Source organism: Dendrobates tinctorius, unplaced genomic scaffold, assembly GCF_039654945.1.
Source record: "Dendrobates tinctorius isolate UK_male_01 unplaced genomic scaffold, ASM3965494v1 ptg000059l, whole genome shotgun sequence".
NCBI lineage: Eukaryota > Metazoa > Chordata > Amphibia > Anura > Dendrobatidae > Dendrobates > Dendrobates tinctorius.
In genome coordinates this window covers 828,070-843,492 of record NW_027361727.1, presented here as the reverse complement: position 1 = coordinate 843,492, position 15,423 = coordinate 828,070, and the positions used below count along the sequence as shown (strand labels likewise).

At 44.6% G+C, this 15,423-nt stretch overlaps 2 protein-coding genes across 3 annotated transcripts in view; one reads left to right on the top strand and one right to left on the bottom strand.

Annotated features, from left to right (window-relative positions):
* Positions 1 to 1,177, bottom strand: part of TMEM86A (transmembrane protein 86A) — a 165,577-nt gene extending 164,400 nt beyond the window's left edge. For both annotated transcript variants that reach the window (XM_073578267.1, XM_073578269.1), the window contains exon 1: positions 1,045 to 1,177. The gene's annotated coding sequence lies outside the window, so the exon portion shown is untranslated. The remainder of the gene's footprint in view (positions 1 to 1,044) is intronic.
* A 14-nt stretch (positions 1,178 to 1,191) lies between these two features.
* Positions 1,192 to 14,947, top strand: LOC141092276 (protein SPT2 homolog). The gene is made up of 6 exons (XM_073578266.1): positions 1,192 to 1,389; positions 7,797 to 7,911; positions 9,230 to 10,834; positions 11,878 to 12,040; positions 12,194 to 12,271; positions 14,206 to 14,947. The coding sequence occupies exons 1-6, from the start codon at positions 1,330 to 1,332 to the stop codon at positions 14,312 to 14,314; spliced, it is 2,130 nt and encodes a 709-aa protein (XP_073434367.1). The 5' UTR covers positions 1,192 to 1,329; the 3' UTR covers positions 14,315 to 14,947.
* The last annotated feature ends 476 nt before the right edge of the window (positions 14,948 to 15,423 follow it).

Genomic DNA, 15,423 nt, shown 5'->3' with positions numbered 1-15,423 from the left:
TGCGCCACGTCTGCATTCTTCGCCCTCTCCTGATTTTGGATGACAAATACTGAACGTGTGAACATGGCCTCAGTCCCAGAGTCCTTCCTGCCCATCCTACAGGTCCTAATTGTTGGCAGTTTTACGACAAGGAGCAACCTGCCTTCTGTTAAGGTGTCACTTCCAACTGTATGCATTTCTTTCAAGATTTTGGAAATTCTTCCACTATTTTATGTGAATACATTATGGCACGTACTCCACACTTTTGGACGTTATGGCCCTCATGTATCTAGACTGGCCTTTCATACATAGCTTGCACCAAATGTAAAGGCTCTCAATATTTATTTGCAACTACACAAAAATAATGAAATCTATGTAGGCACAGATTTTGCGTAATAAAAAAAACAAAACAATGCACAATTTTCTGGCCTTCAACTTGATAAATTACGGTAGTCCCAACATGAAACCTAAGCTCATTTTATGGTGGACAAACCCAGCGGTTCTGCCCGGGTTGACGGTACGAGACACTGAGCTCAGGCCTGCCGATAATACCAGACCCAGAGAACAGCGGCAGAGACTCCGCACGGGACCTGGGGAGCGCTCGTGAAGAAAAGTTGTTGGTTTTTTTCAATCAAATTACAGCTGGGGGACGAGGCAGCCTCGTTGGGGGACAGGGGTTTTTCCGCACACCGTGCTCTGTACATTGTGAATAGCAGACGTTCAACTAAATTAGAAGAGAAACCCTTTAAATTGGTTTCCAAAAAAAGTAAGCAAAAAATAAACCAGATATAAAAAAATAACATGCTGACTAGCATAGTACCCCAGAACTAATTTATATATAATATATAATTTATATAATATATATATATAAAATTGCCCATAGCAACCACTTAGTCTAATGTGGGAAAATGGAGTCTTCCATAGCAACCAATCAGATTCCATTTTAGATTGTTTTTAGGCGCGACGGAAAATGAAAGGAGCCATCTGATTGGCTGCTACGGGCGAACACATTCAGTCTTCATTTGCCCTAGTTTAAAAACAAAACCACTAATTTCCCTCAATAACCTTGTTGACGACCTTCACCGGTCCGAGCACCAGCTCTGCACTTCCGAAGCGTTTGTATAATTGGGTGAAATCACGTGATAACAGCAGCGGGCAACAATGGCGCCGCCTTGGCTTCAGTGTGGACGGAAGTGACGTTGCGGATGTGCATGACGTCCGAGAAAGGGGGCGGTCTCTAGTAGTTTCTGCCCGTGAGCGCTGCTGTGCGTCACTGCTTGGAGCGGAGTCTCTGGTACCGCCCCGGGCAGCAGCAGCTGGTCTCTGACCGGGATACCCGACGGGCCCGACATGGATTTCATGAACGTCATGAAGGTGGCGGCCTCTAAGCAGAGTAACGATGGCGCCGTGGTGAGTGAGGGCAGGGGGCGCTGTTTGCCTGTGAGGTGGGGGTTGGGGGAGCAACAGCTGAGTGTCAGATGAGGGGGAGGGGGGACATAGGTCACCGGGAAAGTGGAGTCAGCGATTTCTGAGCTGCGACTTTTTCTCTCATGTACAATTGTCGCAGGAGACTTGTCGCTGTCTGCCATGATTTCGGTGGCCGCAGACTTGGGGCAGTGTCCCCCCCCCCCCCACCTGTGGTTGTCCTGCTGGAACAGCTGCTACACAAGGGCTGACAGTGTTCCCTCTCCCCAGGGAGGGTGGATGCTGGGAGTAGTAGTGCCACAGCTGGGGTTATGTGCTTTCCTTACACGAGGTGGGGGGAGGGGACGGCGCTTCGTCAGCAGCTGACTCTCCAAATCCTCCGCTGTCTCCCTACGACCTGTCGCAGCCGTCATCTTAAGGTACTGTCACACTTAGCGATGCACCAGCGATCCCGACCAGTGATATGACCCGGTCAGGATCGCTGGTGCATCGCTAAGTGGTTGCTAGTGAGCTGCCACACAGGCAGATCTCACCAGCGCCTTCGCTGGGGACGGGGGTCGCTACTTACCTGTCACACTGGGCGATCCTGACGTCCTCCCGCCCGGCTCCACGCGTCGCTCGTTTCTCCACAGGAAGCGGACGACAAGAATCGGTCCAGGACGTTCTCGCGCGATCAGCGATAACCAGCGGGGGAGCCGGTCGTAGGTAAGTATCAGACACAGCGATATCGCTATAACGTCACAAGTTATAGCGATATTGCTAGAGATATCACTTAGTGTGACAGGCCCTTTACTTTCAGGCGCGTTCACACAAGTGTTCGGGGTTATTGCACCATTGAGACTTTTTTTTTTATTATTATTATTTTGGAAGCCAAAAAAAAAAGTCTTGTTGCTCGCTGTGCAAAAACCGCATGTAGTTCCCAGCGAGTTACCTCTGCGGTAGTCCGTACAAGTTGCTGCGAATTTTCCATAGGGCAAGTGTATCCAGCCCATGTTAAATCCACGACACGTCGCCGAAATGGGCCAAACCTCCCGATACACGGCAGTAATACCAGCTCGCTGCAGACAGCCCATGGAGGGAGACTGATGGCCCCCTCGCACCTACCATCCATGGGCTCTCAGTATTGAGGCTCATTGAGACGTACGAGTGCTTTTCACGGGTAGCACTCATACCTGCGAGAGTCTATGGAGCTCTCCACATGGCTGTGATTTTTATTTTTTGCTTTGCAGTTCGCAGAAAATCTCTGAGACACTTCCAATTTTGATCCGAGTGGCAATATTGTCCATGCTGGTCAATGGTTCCATGGAAAAAATGGGACTGCACTCAAATAACATCCGATTTTCATGGACTTTCAGAATGGAGAAGGTGATAGAGAGATAGATAGATATATATATATATATATATATATATATATATATATATATATATATATATATATATATATATATATTCCCAGAAACGGTACAAATAACCTTCATATGTACATATAAAGAGGAGACTATGCCATAGAAATAGCTGATCACTATTGTGGAAACCGTGGTGTGAAAAGATAGATTGCCACTAGATGGCATAGCATATACAAATATTCTTAACAACATTTTAAAAACAAGATGACAAGAAAAAGTACAGGAATGATAAAAAAGGGACTATTCAGCCATAGGAATCCATTCAGAAATAAATGCAGACCCAATGTGTACCTGTTGTAACATACCCTACTAAACACCATTCAGTAGTTAAATAATGAGCATGCATTATACCCCAATGTTAAGTAGTGCCCATATGGCATACAATTGTCTAGGATATGCCGCTACCAGATACAAATACTGAAATCAAGATACCACAATGATCCAAGTGGACATTTCATGTTAACATGGTTTGGAAAGGGCATGAAAACATACCAGAGGTCTGCTGAGTGGAATTCTTGGGACGTCCCTCTGCCCCAACGCACGTTTCGCACTGCTTCTTCGGGAGGCGTCACGTGACAGGCAATGGAGCACTAAGCAGCGTACAGGGGGCCAAGTTGCTTTCAGCTTTCCAGTACGCTGCTTAGTGCTCCATAGCCTGTCACGTGATGAGTCACGTGACTGTGATGTCACGCAAGGTCCTGCAGTGCTTCTGCACCTCGCAGGCTTGTCTCCGATTGTCTTCACGTGGCGTCTGCCTCTCACACAGTCAGCTGCTGGGATAATTTAGTTGGACGCCCGTTACCGTCCGGGACGGCATCCCTTTACTGCGTCCCTGCTCATCCTCACTTTGGAACACTAGAAAATTTCGGGCTACTTACCGCAAACTGAAAGGACATTTATTCATTCTCCTCATGAGCAACTCTCCTTGGGATTACAGCCTCTCTATGCAATTTAGCACTACACAAAGGTAAATCCCTCCTTGTTCAGTCCTGTACCTTATTGTGACAATTGACCAGTCTTGCTTTAAGGTTCACAGTGCTGATCGTTTTAAAACCTTGGGCACATTTATCAGCGCGAGTTTTCAATAGTATATTTTATGTTATAGTGCTCCCTTTATTTTTTGAGCAGTATATGTGTGTATATATATTATTCTGACCTTCTCCATTCTGACAGTGTGTGTGTGTGTATATATATATATATATATTTCTCCACATACGAATAAATCGAACAATGCTCTTGTCCACAACTTAAGAAAAATATTCAGTTAATTATGATTATGACAGTGTCAATCATTTTACCAGTTTTTTGTTTTGTTTTTTCTGCAGCTGCAACAATGAAAGAAACAAAAAAAACTAATGGAGGAACAATTGCATATTTTTTTCCTGCACCATGCACACTTTTTTGATAAAATGAACGGTGACATTCAAAGTAACAACTCATCCCGTATAATCAAGCCTTCCTGTGGCCATGTTGATGGATAGATATCAAGACCTTTGGAAAATGGGACCAAAAAAATAAATGGGCCCTGCTAGGAAGGGATTAAACACTAACCCTAAATTCTCATCTCTTGATGGCTAACTGAAAAGATGGTAACACATTGCAAGCTTTCGAGACTACTCAGGTCTCTTCATCAGGCTAGACTAATACAAAATCTGAAGTCACATATTTATACACAAGATGTATTAAGGTAATGTCACACTTAGCGATATGACGCGGTCAGGATCGCTGGTGCATCGCTAAGTGGTCGCTAGTGAGCTGCCACACAGGAAGATCTCACCAGCGACATCACAGGGGTCGCTACTTACATGCCAGATGAGGCGATGAAGACGTCCTCCCGCGTCCACGCGTCGCTCATCTCCACAGCAGGAAGCGGACGACGAGAAACGGTCCAGGACGTTCTCGCGCGATCAGTGATAACCAGCGGGGGAGCCGGTCGGAGGTAAGTATCAGACATAGCGATATCGCTGCTACGTCACAAAAACTAGTGACGTTATAGCGATATTGCTAGCGATATCGCTTAGTGTGACAGGCCCTTTAGCCTGTTGAAGAGACCTGAGTAGTCTGGAAAGCTTGCAATTTGTTACCATCTTTTCAGGTAGCCATTAAAAGGTATCAACCACTGAGGACTCTCAATTCTAAATATTCTTCTATCTACTGGCTAACACGGTACAACGATATACATCTTTCCTGCATCTCTCGCTGTACGTTTAGTTTCCCTTTTACACTCGGATGCACTTAGTTTCCATCATTAAGAGGAAACGCAGCTGCAGATTGGAGTTTTACCAGCTGGTTTTTTGTTTGTGGGGTGTCAGTCCCACAGCCCTTATTGGTGGGGGCCCGATTTCAAGGATTTACCTTATGCTGATCATGTGCAAGATGGGGGTGTCCATACGGACCATTGCATCTCCAGGGGGCGCTCTGATTATATCACAATTTTAGTTGTAGGAAGTCGATGAGCGGTGGAAGGACTGAGGTTTTCGTGGCCGGTGTTGGGGATTTCACCGTGTGTTATGTGACATCTGAGAAGTGTGTGGTGGGTTAGAAGTGCTGCGTTACTTTCGGGGTGCAATCATTTCACTATAAAACTCTAAGAAATTCCTGATCAGCAAGTGATGATCTTGAGATTTGCTGAACTCGCTGATTTTTTTTTTTTTTTTTCTTCCCACCATCTGTTTGGCTATGTTTAGATGACTGTGCTTTTAGTTAACAAGCAATAACCCAACCAATTGTGGCCTAAAGTGCTAGTGCACATTGCCACGTGTTAAGCCGTGATTGCAGAGTGTGCACTGTTCCCGCGCTGATGATAGAACAGGGACAGATGTGTCCCCCATGGAGCAGAATCCACCGCTGTAGCAACCAAACCACCAGTCATGCCGGGGTAGAAATACTCACCTGGTAAACTCCTGAATGAATTTGAGAACATCAACATTTTTTAAAATCTACAGCTTGTCAATTCTTTCAGCGTTTTTGCAGCATTTTTTCACACGTATTTAGTGAATTAAATAATTGTCTGCATGCACTGGTGTCACTTAGGCAGCGCTGCAGCCAATCACTGAGCTCAGTAGCTTGTGCTGTCTACTCAGGCAGAGCAGCTGTTCATTGGCTGCAGCGCTGATGGCAGTAGTATCATTCAGGGAGCAGCCGCAGGGACTCTGTGCAGGACCAGGGGAGGGTGAGTAAAGAACATAGAATCCTAGAATATTAGAGATGGAAGGAACCCCCAGGGTCATCATGTCCCACCCTCCTGCTCAATGCAGGATTCTGTAAACCATCTCAGACCAATGTCTGTCCAGCCTCTGTGTGAAGCCTTCCATTGAAGGAGAACTCACCGTCTTGTGGCAGTCTGTTCCACTTATTGGTCACCCTCACTGTGAATAAGTTTTTTTTTTTTTGTTTTTTTTTCTAATATCTAATCTGTATCTTCTCCCTTTCAGTTTCATTCCATTGCTTCTTGTGTTTCCATGTGCAAATGAGAATAAGAAAGATCCCTCTACACTGACATCCCTTCAGATATTTGTAGATGCCTATTAAGTCTCCTCTTAGCCTTCATTTTTGCAAGCTAAACATTCTCAGGCCCTTTAACCGTTCCTCGTAGGACATACTTTGCCGTCTGCTCACCATCCTGGTAGCTCTTCTCTGAACTTGCTCCAGTTTTTCAATGTCAATTTTTAAAATTTGGTGCCCAGAACTGGACACAGTATTCCAGATGAGGTCTGACCAAGGAGGAGTAGAGGGGGATAATGACTTCATGTGATCTAGACTATATGCTTCTCTTAATACATCCCAGAATTGTATTTGCCTTTTTTGCTGCTGCATCACACTGTTGACTCATGTGCAGTCTGTGATCTATTAGTATATCCAAGTCTTTTTCACATATGCTGTTGCTTAGTTCTATTCCTCCCATTCTGTAAATGTCATTTTAGTTTCTCTTGCCCAGATGTAGAATCTTGCATTTCTCCCTGAAAAATACCATTCTTTCAGTTGCTGCCCATTGTTCAAGCTTATCTAGATCTTTCTGAATCCTTTCTCTGTCTTTTCTAGTGTAACCTATCCCCTAAATTTGATCAGTTTACCTTAACTTCCCTTATCTAGATAATTTATAAAAATATTGAACACTGAACATTTTCCTATAGGACGTGCAACTATTTATTACCACTCTTTGAGTACGATCACTGAGCCAGTTATGAATCCACCTAACCGGAAGCTTGTCAATCCCATATTGGTCATTTTTTTTCAATAAGGATTGTATGAGATACTATGCTTTGGTGAAGTCGAATTAAATATACTATACCGCATTTAAAAAAATAAACTGCAGCCAGGGCCAAGTTTTCTGAAACTAAAAAAACTTCTAAGATTCTGGACTTTAGCATAAATAAGGATATTTAGTCCTTTTGTTACCTTGACAATTATTCCAAGGATTTGTGCAAACCTTTTTCAAGTATTTTTGCAGGGTATATATATAAAAAATTTTTTTTTTTTTTTTTTTTTTTGCAACCTTTTGATTGAACAGTGCCTAGTTTGGTGCAGACTCTTATCAGGGGTGACTTGTGCTTTTCTCTTTTTATCCTAACAGGTGATGTTCCAAACCTTTTATGTGAGGGGGAGAAACGCTCAAAAGACTGAACATGTATATGAACAGCAAAGCGGTTTTACAATAGAAATGAGTAGGAAGAGTCAATCAAGCGTTTTTGAAGACTTTTGGGGTCACAAAAAAAAAGAGTAAAAAAACAAATTGCACCCTTAGTATTATTTAGATCTTTGGCTATTAAGGGGTAATATCCACAGCACATTCATTATTACTACAGAACCTGCTTGCTTGATGTCAGTTCATTGCAAGAATCTGCGTCTGCTCCGGAGTTCCTGGAAGTTTGGCAGAATGCGTGCCCATGTGAACGTGGCCCATGTCATGGGCTAGCTGGCTTTGGTGGATTTCATTGTGCTGGTGGGCTGCTTGTGTTAATGCATTTTTTTTCCTCTCCCTTACAGAAAAGATACAGCTTGGCAGTGGGACCTCCCAAAAAAGATCCCAAAGTCAAAGGGGTGCAGTCAGCTGCTGTCCAGGCTTTTCTCCGGCGCAAGGAAGAGGAAATGCGAAAACAAGGTATCATCTTTCAGCTTTATTAGTAAATAAGTAAAACTTCCATTTTCATTGGATTTCTGCCATTTCTCTGCTTCACTGAGCCCTTTGTGCCAGGCATTGTGCTCTCACATATTAGTCTCATTGCACGAGACGTTTACTGATGATATATTGTGTCCGACCTCCTGTAAGACAGACATAACTTGTATAAATTCCCCTCTTTCCAAAAAATCGCCCATTAATAAGTCATTGAGTTGTCTTTTTTTGTTACGGTCTTTAGTGTTTTTATTTGGATTCGCGGTGGATACTGCGTCCATTTGTTATATAGAACCACATGGGACGGCCGCAGGTGCCTCCTTGCAGTGTTGGTGTCTCCCTTAAAGCCCAGTCACTAAGAGCTCACAGTACAACTTATTGTACATTGATGAAGATCCTAGACCGAAACGTCTATGTATGTACTGCAATTCATTAAAACCACCTTTCTGCATCAGAATCTTTTTGGTGTGTGCCAAGTCTATTTAAATTGAAGTTCACGGATTGGGATCCTACTTGTGCACCACCTCCGTTTACCAGGGTTGTGCCAACGGTTTTGTACTAATTCTGGAAAGACAAGCATCTGTGGATATTGAGATGTTAATGTGTATACAGCTGAGATTCCTTGTGGATTTCTTCCCGCACATGACACTTAGACTGTGTTCACACACCGTTTTTTTAGCGGTTTTTACTGTGGTTTTCACTATAAAACTGCTAAAAATAAGCTTCCCAGTCATTTCTATGCATTTTGCACTTTTTGTGCACATTGATGCGTTTTTTACCGCAAACAAAAACCGCATCGCGGTAAAAAACGCAGCATGCTCATTAATTTTGCGGATTTTTACGCGGTTTTGGCTTCTTCCATGCGGTTTGAAACCGCTGCGGAAAAAAAAGGCATCAAAACCGAGCAAAAAAACGCGCATAAACCGCCGCGGAAAAATAGGTGCGGTTTTTGAGCAGAAATCTTCTGCAACGTGTGCACTTAGCCTAAGTCATTCAGTTTTAGTGGCAATAGTAGCTGGTCCTATTCACTTGAAAGGGGTGTCTGTGTTGCACTGCCATAGCTGGTAACAGCGGAGTAGTTGGGGGTTACTTTGTGTCGGACCCTTATTGATCACCTAGCAGATGTATAGGTCATCAGTATGTAAGTCCTGGACAACCCCTGCAAGATGACACTGTATCGAGCGGTCATCGTTTGCATCTAACGTGCATGGCGACCACTAGTGGCAATGCCAATGAAATGGTCAATTTTGTTTTCACGCATATATATTTTCCAGTTTAGTTAAACTCATTATATTTTGCTCTGTAGAAATGACCGAAAAGAAAAAAAAAGAGGAACTGTTGGCGAAACGCAAGGAAATGAAACATGACAAAAAAGCAAGAGCAATGGCTTCCAGGACAAAGGACAACTTCAAGGGCTACAATGGGATTCCAATAGAAGATAAACCGAAGAAACGCTCAAAGTCTGACCTGGACCAAAACCACAATGACGAGAACGCTGAGTACTTGACAGAAGAAGAAATGTACGAATACTCCCAGAGTGAGTCCGAGCAGGAGGAGGTTGAAGAATCGCCACCACCGTCGCCGACGCCGCCTTCAAAAAAGCCTAAGTTTTCCAACGTGAAAAGGCCACCACTGCCCGCAGTGGGCATGAACTTTGCTGATTTGTTGCGGCTTGCAGAAAAAAAACAATATGAGCCAGTGGAAATTATAAAACCTGTTAAAAAGGTGGATGAGCGCCCAAGAACTGCCGAAGAAATCAGAGAAATCGAATTCTTGGAAAGGAAGAACCAAAAAACCTCAAAAACCAGTAGCCAAAGTGTAAAAGTTAGCAAAAGCTCTTCAGATAAACATTCCTCTTCTAAGGGAAGCCATTCTGAGGAAAGAAAGGTAAAGAGCAGTGGCTTCAGCTCGAAAAGTAGTCATCATGACAAAGCTCGAAGTGAAGACAGCCGGACCGTAAAAAAACATTCTGATGTTAAGCACAAATCTGAGAAACACTCGTCAGCAAGTAAGCTTTTTTCTAATGGAAGCTCCAAACCTTCATCTTGCAGAGACCCTGGTGGAAAACAGTCTTCATCTTCCCGGCCAGAAACTAATGAAAAACTTCAAGGAAGTTTCCGACCCAGCAGTTCAAGCTCAAGTTCAATGAAGTCTTCTGGAGCTTCTGGGAAGTCATCAGTTGGCCACGGAACAAGTACCATGCGGCCATCTGGAGTATCTAGCTCTTCGAGGCCTTCTGGAGCATCTATTTCTTCTTCTGGACGGCCATCTAGTGGAGCGGTTACACCTTCTTCCCGACCAACAAGTAGCTCCAGTTCCTCCAAGCCTTCTGGCATCTCTGGCTCTGTCCGCCCCTCGGGAAGCTCTTCTTCCAGTTCATCGCGGCCCTCTAGCGGATCTGGGTCAGCCAAACCATCTCGACTGAGCAGCTCTGGACACTCGACGAGCAGCTCTGGTTCGGCATGTTCATCAAGCGTATCTGGATCTAGCCGACAAACCACTGGGAATACTTTGTCAGCTGTTAAGCCTAAAACTACCCCATCTGGCAGAGAAGGATCATCCATGCGACCAAATGGAGGCGCAACGTTAGGTTCTTCAAAACTTAAAGCTCATTCTGGACCTGGAAGGCCAGGAAGTAATTTATCAATGGGATCAGGGTCAAAGCCCAAATGTACTGTGGTATCTGAAACTATTTCCTCTAAAAACTTTATTCCTAAATCTGGTAATGGACAGGTGAATGGCATGAGACCGGGACAGGTGAATGGCATGAGACCGGGACAGGTGAATGGCATGAGACCGGGACAGGTGAATGGCATGAGACCGGGACAGGTGAATGGCATGAGACCGGGACAGGTGAATGGCATGAGACCAGGACCCCCACCAGGACAACGACCAATGTCTCGCCCACCAGGTATTCATAGTTGAAACTTGATTTTTTTTTTTTTACCAATTATGGACCACTTGTCTCCCCCCACCACCAACCTCCTGAACTCCTCATTCACTCAGATAGTAATAACAGCTGCCTAGTGTGGTCTATGGAGAGGGGAGGGAGGAGGTGTAGGCAGGAGAGAAATGCACAGATTGTGCTGCTGCTTTCTAGTGTTTTATCTTATCCCAGTGCTGGATTCACATGTACACTGCTCAGTACTGTTGTATAATGTCCTCCATGATGCTTCTGAATTTTTGCTATGCAGAGACAGAAGAGCAGTAATCCTTCGTGTCTGTGTGTGCTGTTTATGGGAGACATCACAGCAGCTACTAAAAAATGCAGGAGACAAGTCATATAGTGGCCAGCAATAGTGTTCTTACTCATTACTTACAAACTCTCTTATTGTGAACAGTCACCTAAAATGACAGGTACGCTTTAAGGGTATGTGCACACGTTGCATATTCTGCTGCAGATTTTTTTGTGCAGATTTTCCTAAATCCGCAGGTAAAGTGACCTGCGGATTTTCTGCAGTTTTTGTGCGGATTTCACCTGCGTCTTTACACCTGCGGAGTCCTATAATGGAGCAGGTATAAAAACGCTGCAGAATCCGCATAAAGAATTGACATGCTGCGGGGGAAAAAACGCTGCGTTTCCACGCCGATTTTTCCGCAGCATGTGCACAGCGTTATTTTACATTGAATATAATGGTACTGTACACAGCAGGAGAATCTGCTGCGGATCCGCAGGGCCAAATCCGCTGCGGATCCGCACCAGAATCTGCCAGGTATGCACAGACCCTAAAGCCATTCTCCAGGATTAGAGAAAGCGCCAGCCCTGACCATGGATTGTGCGTGTTATTGCAGCTCTGTTTCATTCACTTCAATGAGCTGCAATGGCAGACACAGTCTCTGTTCCCAGGGAGGTGCTGTTTTCTGTGGGATCATGGACAACCCTTTTAAAAGATCGAGAATTGTTTTGTTCGTTTTGATTTTTTTTAATTTGCTGAGTGAGTAGTCTATCTGCAGGTCCCCCTCTGCCGCCCATAACCAACGCATACAAGCGAAGAATTGACGACGAAGAGGAGGAGGAGTACGATTCAGAAATGGAAGATTTCATTGATGACGGAGGAGAATCGCAAGACGAGATTTCGAAGCACATCCGCGAGATATTCGGCTATGACAGAACGAGGTAAGCGGGCGCCGTCTGCCCAGGGCTGGAATCCCAGTCTTCAAAGTGAAATTTATCATATAGAATTTGTATCCTCCGGCCTGAAATCGTCAAGATGGCGAGATCTGCGTCTGTTTGTCCTGAGGGTAATTCATTTTGCGCTTCTGTTCCCAGGTATAAAGAAGAGAGCGACTATGCCTTACGTTACATGGAGAGCAACTTCAGAGAACAGCAAAAAGAGGAAGCAAGGAGGTACGTCCGCCTGACACCAGAGAGAATAGCTTTCTGTCCATCTTCAGGGATCGTCTACATCAGCAGCAAGGGCCGGCTGTATTAAACATATCTCCGGTTGTTTAGCCAAAGTGGTCCATCACATGAGCGAGAGCAAAGGACGTCACTATGGGCCCACAGCCCAGAAGGCACCTTCCTATATGCGGTTATAAGCTCCCCAGTGGGCACATCGTCAGCCAGCAATGTTGTTACCGAATTGCAAAAAGGCTATACTAAGACATATATTACCGCCATACCCTATCATATTTCCCCTCCCTCCTCACTTCTCCAGCACCATCCTTATTACCCTGCTGCTCTATAATTCTGGGCCTGTTGTGCCCAATTTTCCCCTATTACTGTGTATGCTCCGTGTCGCTGTGCACCCAAATAATGTACTTTGGCTATGTTATCATTACTACAATTCCCTCCAAAAAATATTGCCACACAGGCAACATCCTGAAAATAAACTGCAATGGTGCACCATGCTGTAAAAGTATATAATATAATATATATGCACCTACAAGATGGTGGTAGGTAAAGGAACCTATGCCTCTACCTCAGGTTTCAACGCCCAGGGCCTGTCTCATTTCCTAGTTGCACTGTTATGTTTAAAGCACTTGTTCAGGCTTGGGGTTAAAGGGAATCTGTCACCTATCTTTCCGCATATGAGATGCGGCTACCGCCATCAGGGGCTTATCTACAGCATTCTGTAATGCTGTAGATAAGCCCCCTATGTAACCTGAAAGATAAGAAAAACGAGTTATATTATACTCTCCCGGGGGGTCTGGTCCGGTGCCGTCCAGGTCTGATGGATGTCTCGGTCCGGTCCGGCGCCTCCCATCTTCTAGGAATGACGTCCTCTTCTTTCCTTTCTGGCGCAGGCACACTGCTCTGCCCTGTTGAGGGCAGAGTAGAGTACTGCAGTGCGCAGGCGCCGGGAAAGGTCAGAGAGGTCCGGCGCCTGCGCACTGCAGTACTCTGCGCCTGCATCGGAGTCGCAACGGGAAGCAAAGAAGAGGACGTCATCTCTAGAAGATGGGAGGCGCCGGACCCGGACAGCACCGGACAGCACCGGACCAGACCCCCTGGTGAGTATAATATAACTTGTTTTTCTTCTCTTTCAGGTTATATCGGAGGCTTATCTACAGCATTCTGTAATGCTGTAGATAAGCCCCTGATGGCGGTGGCTGCAGGTTATATGTGAAAAAATAGGTGACAGATTCCCTTTAAAGGCTTCAGTCCTTTATGTGACTGCACACTTGTGAATTGGCACCATGCGCAGTATGCGCACTGTCAGGATTCTGTGGCCCCCGGAAGCGTGACTGCAAGCATGCAACTTGCATACATGTGGTCATGTGCCGGACGCGCGTAATATAAGTGGATAGAGCGAGGCTGCGCACGTCTAGTCTGAATGTGGTCGGAATTATGCAAATCACATAGTTACGGTCACTTGATCTCCTGTTCGATGCACCGGAGAATCCTGACAGTGCGCATAGTGAGGACTCACAAGTCTGCATAGAGTGACTGCAGATCTGAGCCACAGGCCTGCACAGCCTCTTTAATTCTCTAGATGCCATGGTTAATGGAAACCACAGCATTTAAAGAGTTTTAAAAGAAAGGGTGGTGCCTAGCAAAGACCCTCTGCCCCATTAGACCTATTGGGTAACAATTCACAATGATCTGCCAATAATCACTCTCGGAATCACTGAACTGATGGATTTTCCCCAAATGTGTGGAAAGACCGCAGCCGACGGGTCTGCGCTTTTGCAGAGCTAGTCTCTAATAATAATAATCTTTATTTTTATATAGCGCTAACAAATTCCGCAGCGCTTTACAGTTTGCACACATTATCATCACTGTCCCCGATGGGGCTTACAATCTAAATTATTTTGTGTTTTGTTTTTTTTCCTCCTCAGTTTGCGGTTAGGCATACAAGAGGACCTGGAAGAGTTGAGACGCGAAGAGGAAGAAGAGAAGAGAAAAGCAAGTCTAGAAAAAGCCAAGAAAAAGATGAAAACACGATAGCGCTCGCTTCATCCAACACAGACTTTTCAACCTCGGCTCACTACAGTACAGTTCTCAGCACTACCACCAGGTGGAGACTGTAACCTGACCATAAGAGAGGCTATATAGGCTTATAGCAAAATCAAAAATACATTTATATATGGAGAAATAACGATCATTTTAAGAATCTAGATATGAACTTCTGGAATACTTTAGTTGTCAGTTTTTCAACTTTTTTGCTACAATGTTGCAGGTCAGAACCGGATCTACCTGATACCCGGGACTCTGTGAAGAGATCGGTTTCCATTTTATTTTATGAGTATATTAAGTGTGGGAATATGGGTCTTGTTCTGAGAACAGGCCATCAATAAATTATTTGTATCATAAGAGGATTTATGGAATTGTCCACTCGCCATATTCTGAATTTTTTTTCTTTTTTGTCAATGGATATCGGCATCCTGCAGCTCTCTGCTGGTTACGATGTGTATGTGTGGCTTATATGGAAGGTTATTTTCTACCAGGGTGGTTTCCAATCCTTAAGTGCACTTACCACATGTTACTGGGTTTGCGACAAACCTCCACTGTTTAAGCAGTCACTAATCCTGAGCTATAACCTGATGGAATACAAAATGATAATAAAACTATGTGCAGAGATTTCTGTTTAGTAACGTGTTATGTTCATCAGTAAGAAACACCAAAAGGGACTGTCCACCGTCTTCACGACCATTCTACAACATGAATAGGTTTTTTGTTGTTTTTTTTAGGTTTTCAGCGTGCACCGCTGCTCTGCCTCCCTGGGTTTTTTTTTTTTTTAAATCTCTGTTTAAAAAACGATCCCTGATTGATCGATCAGACCAGCGACCTGAGCGCCGCACTTTCCCATGCTAGTAGTGGAGACCGCTTTCCCTCTGCAGCGTCGGAAGAGCACAGGGGGACTGAAGCTTGTCATGTCCAGGTAAATTGCTTGTTTTTACAAACTGTTTGCAATTTAACAGGGTAAGAACCAAAGGATAACTCATTATAAACAGGGCTGAATGAATGCTAAATACATTACTTATCCTGTATTATACTCCAGAGCTGTACTCACTATTCTGCTGGTGCAGACACTGTGTACATACATTACATTACTG

Bases quoted from the DNA above. Each gene is read 5' to 3' on its own strand.
- LOC141092276 (XM_073578266.1), top strand. From the start codon at position 1,330: ATGGATTTCATGAACGTCATGAAGGTGGCGGCCTCTAAGCAGAGTAAC. The intron at 7,912-9,229 runs GTATCATCTTTC...TTTGCTCTGTAG, and splicing joins AGAGGAAATGCGAAAACAAG to AAATGACCGAAAAGAAAAAA. The intron at 12,272-14,205 runs GTACGTCCGCCT...TTTCCTCCTCAG, and splicing joins CAAAAAGAGGAAGCAAGGAG to TTTGCGGTTAGGCATACAAG.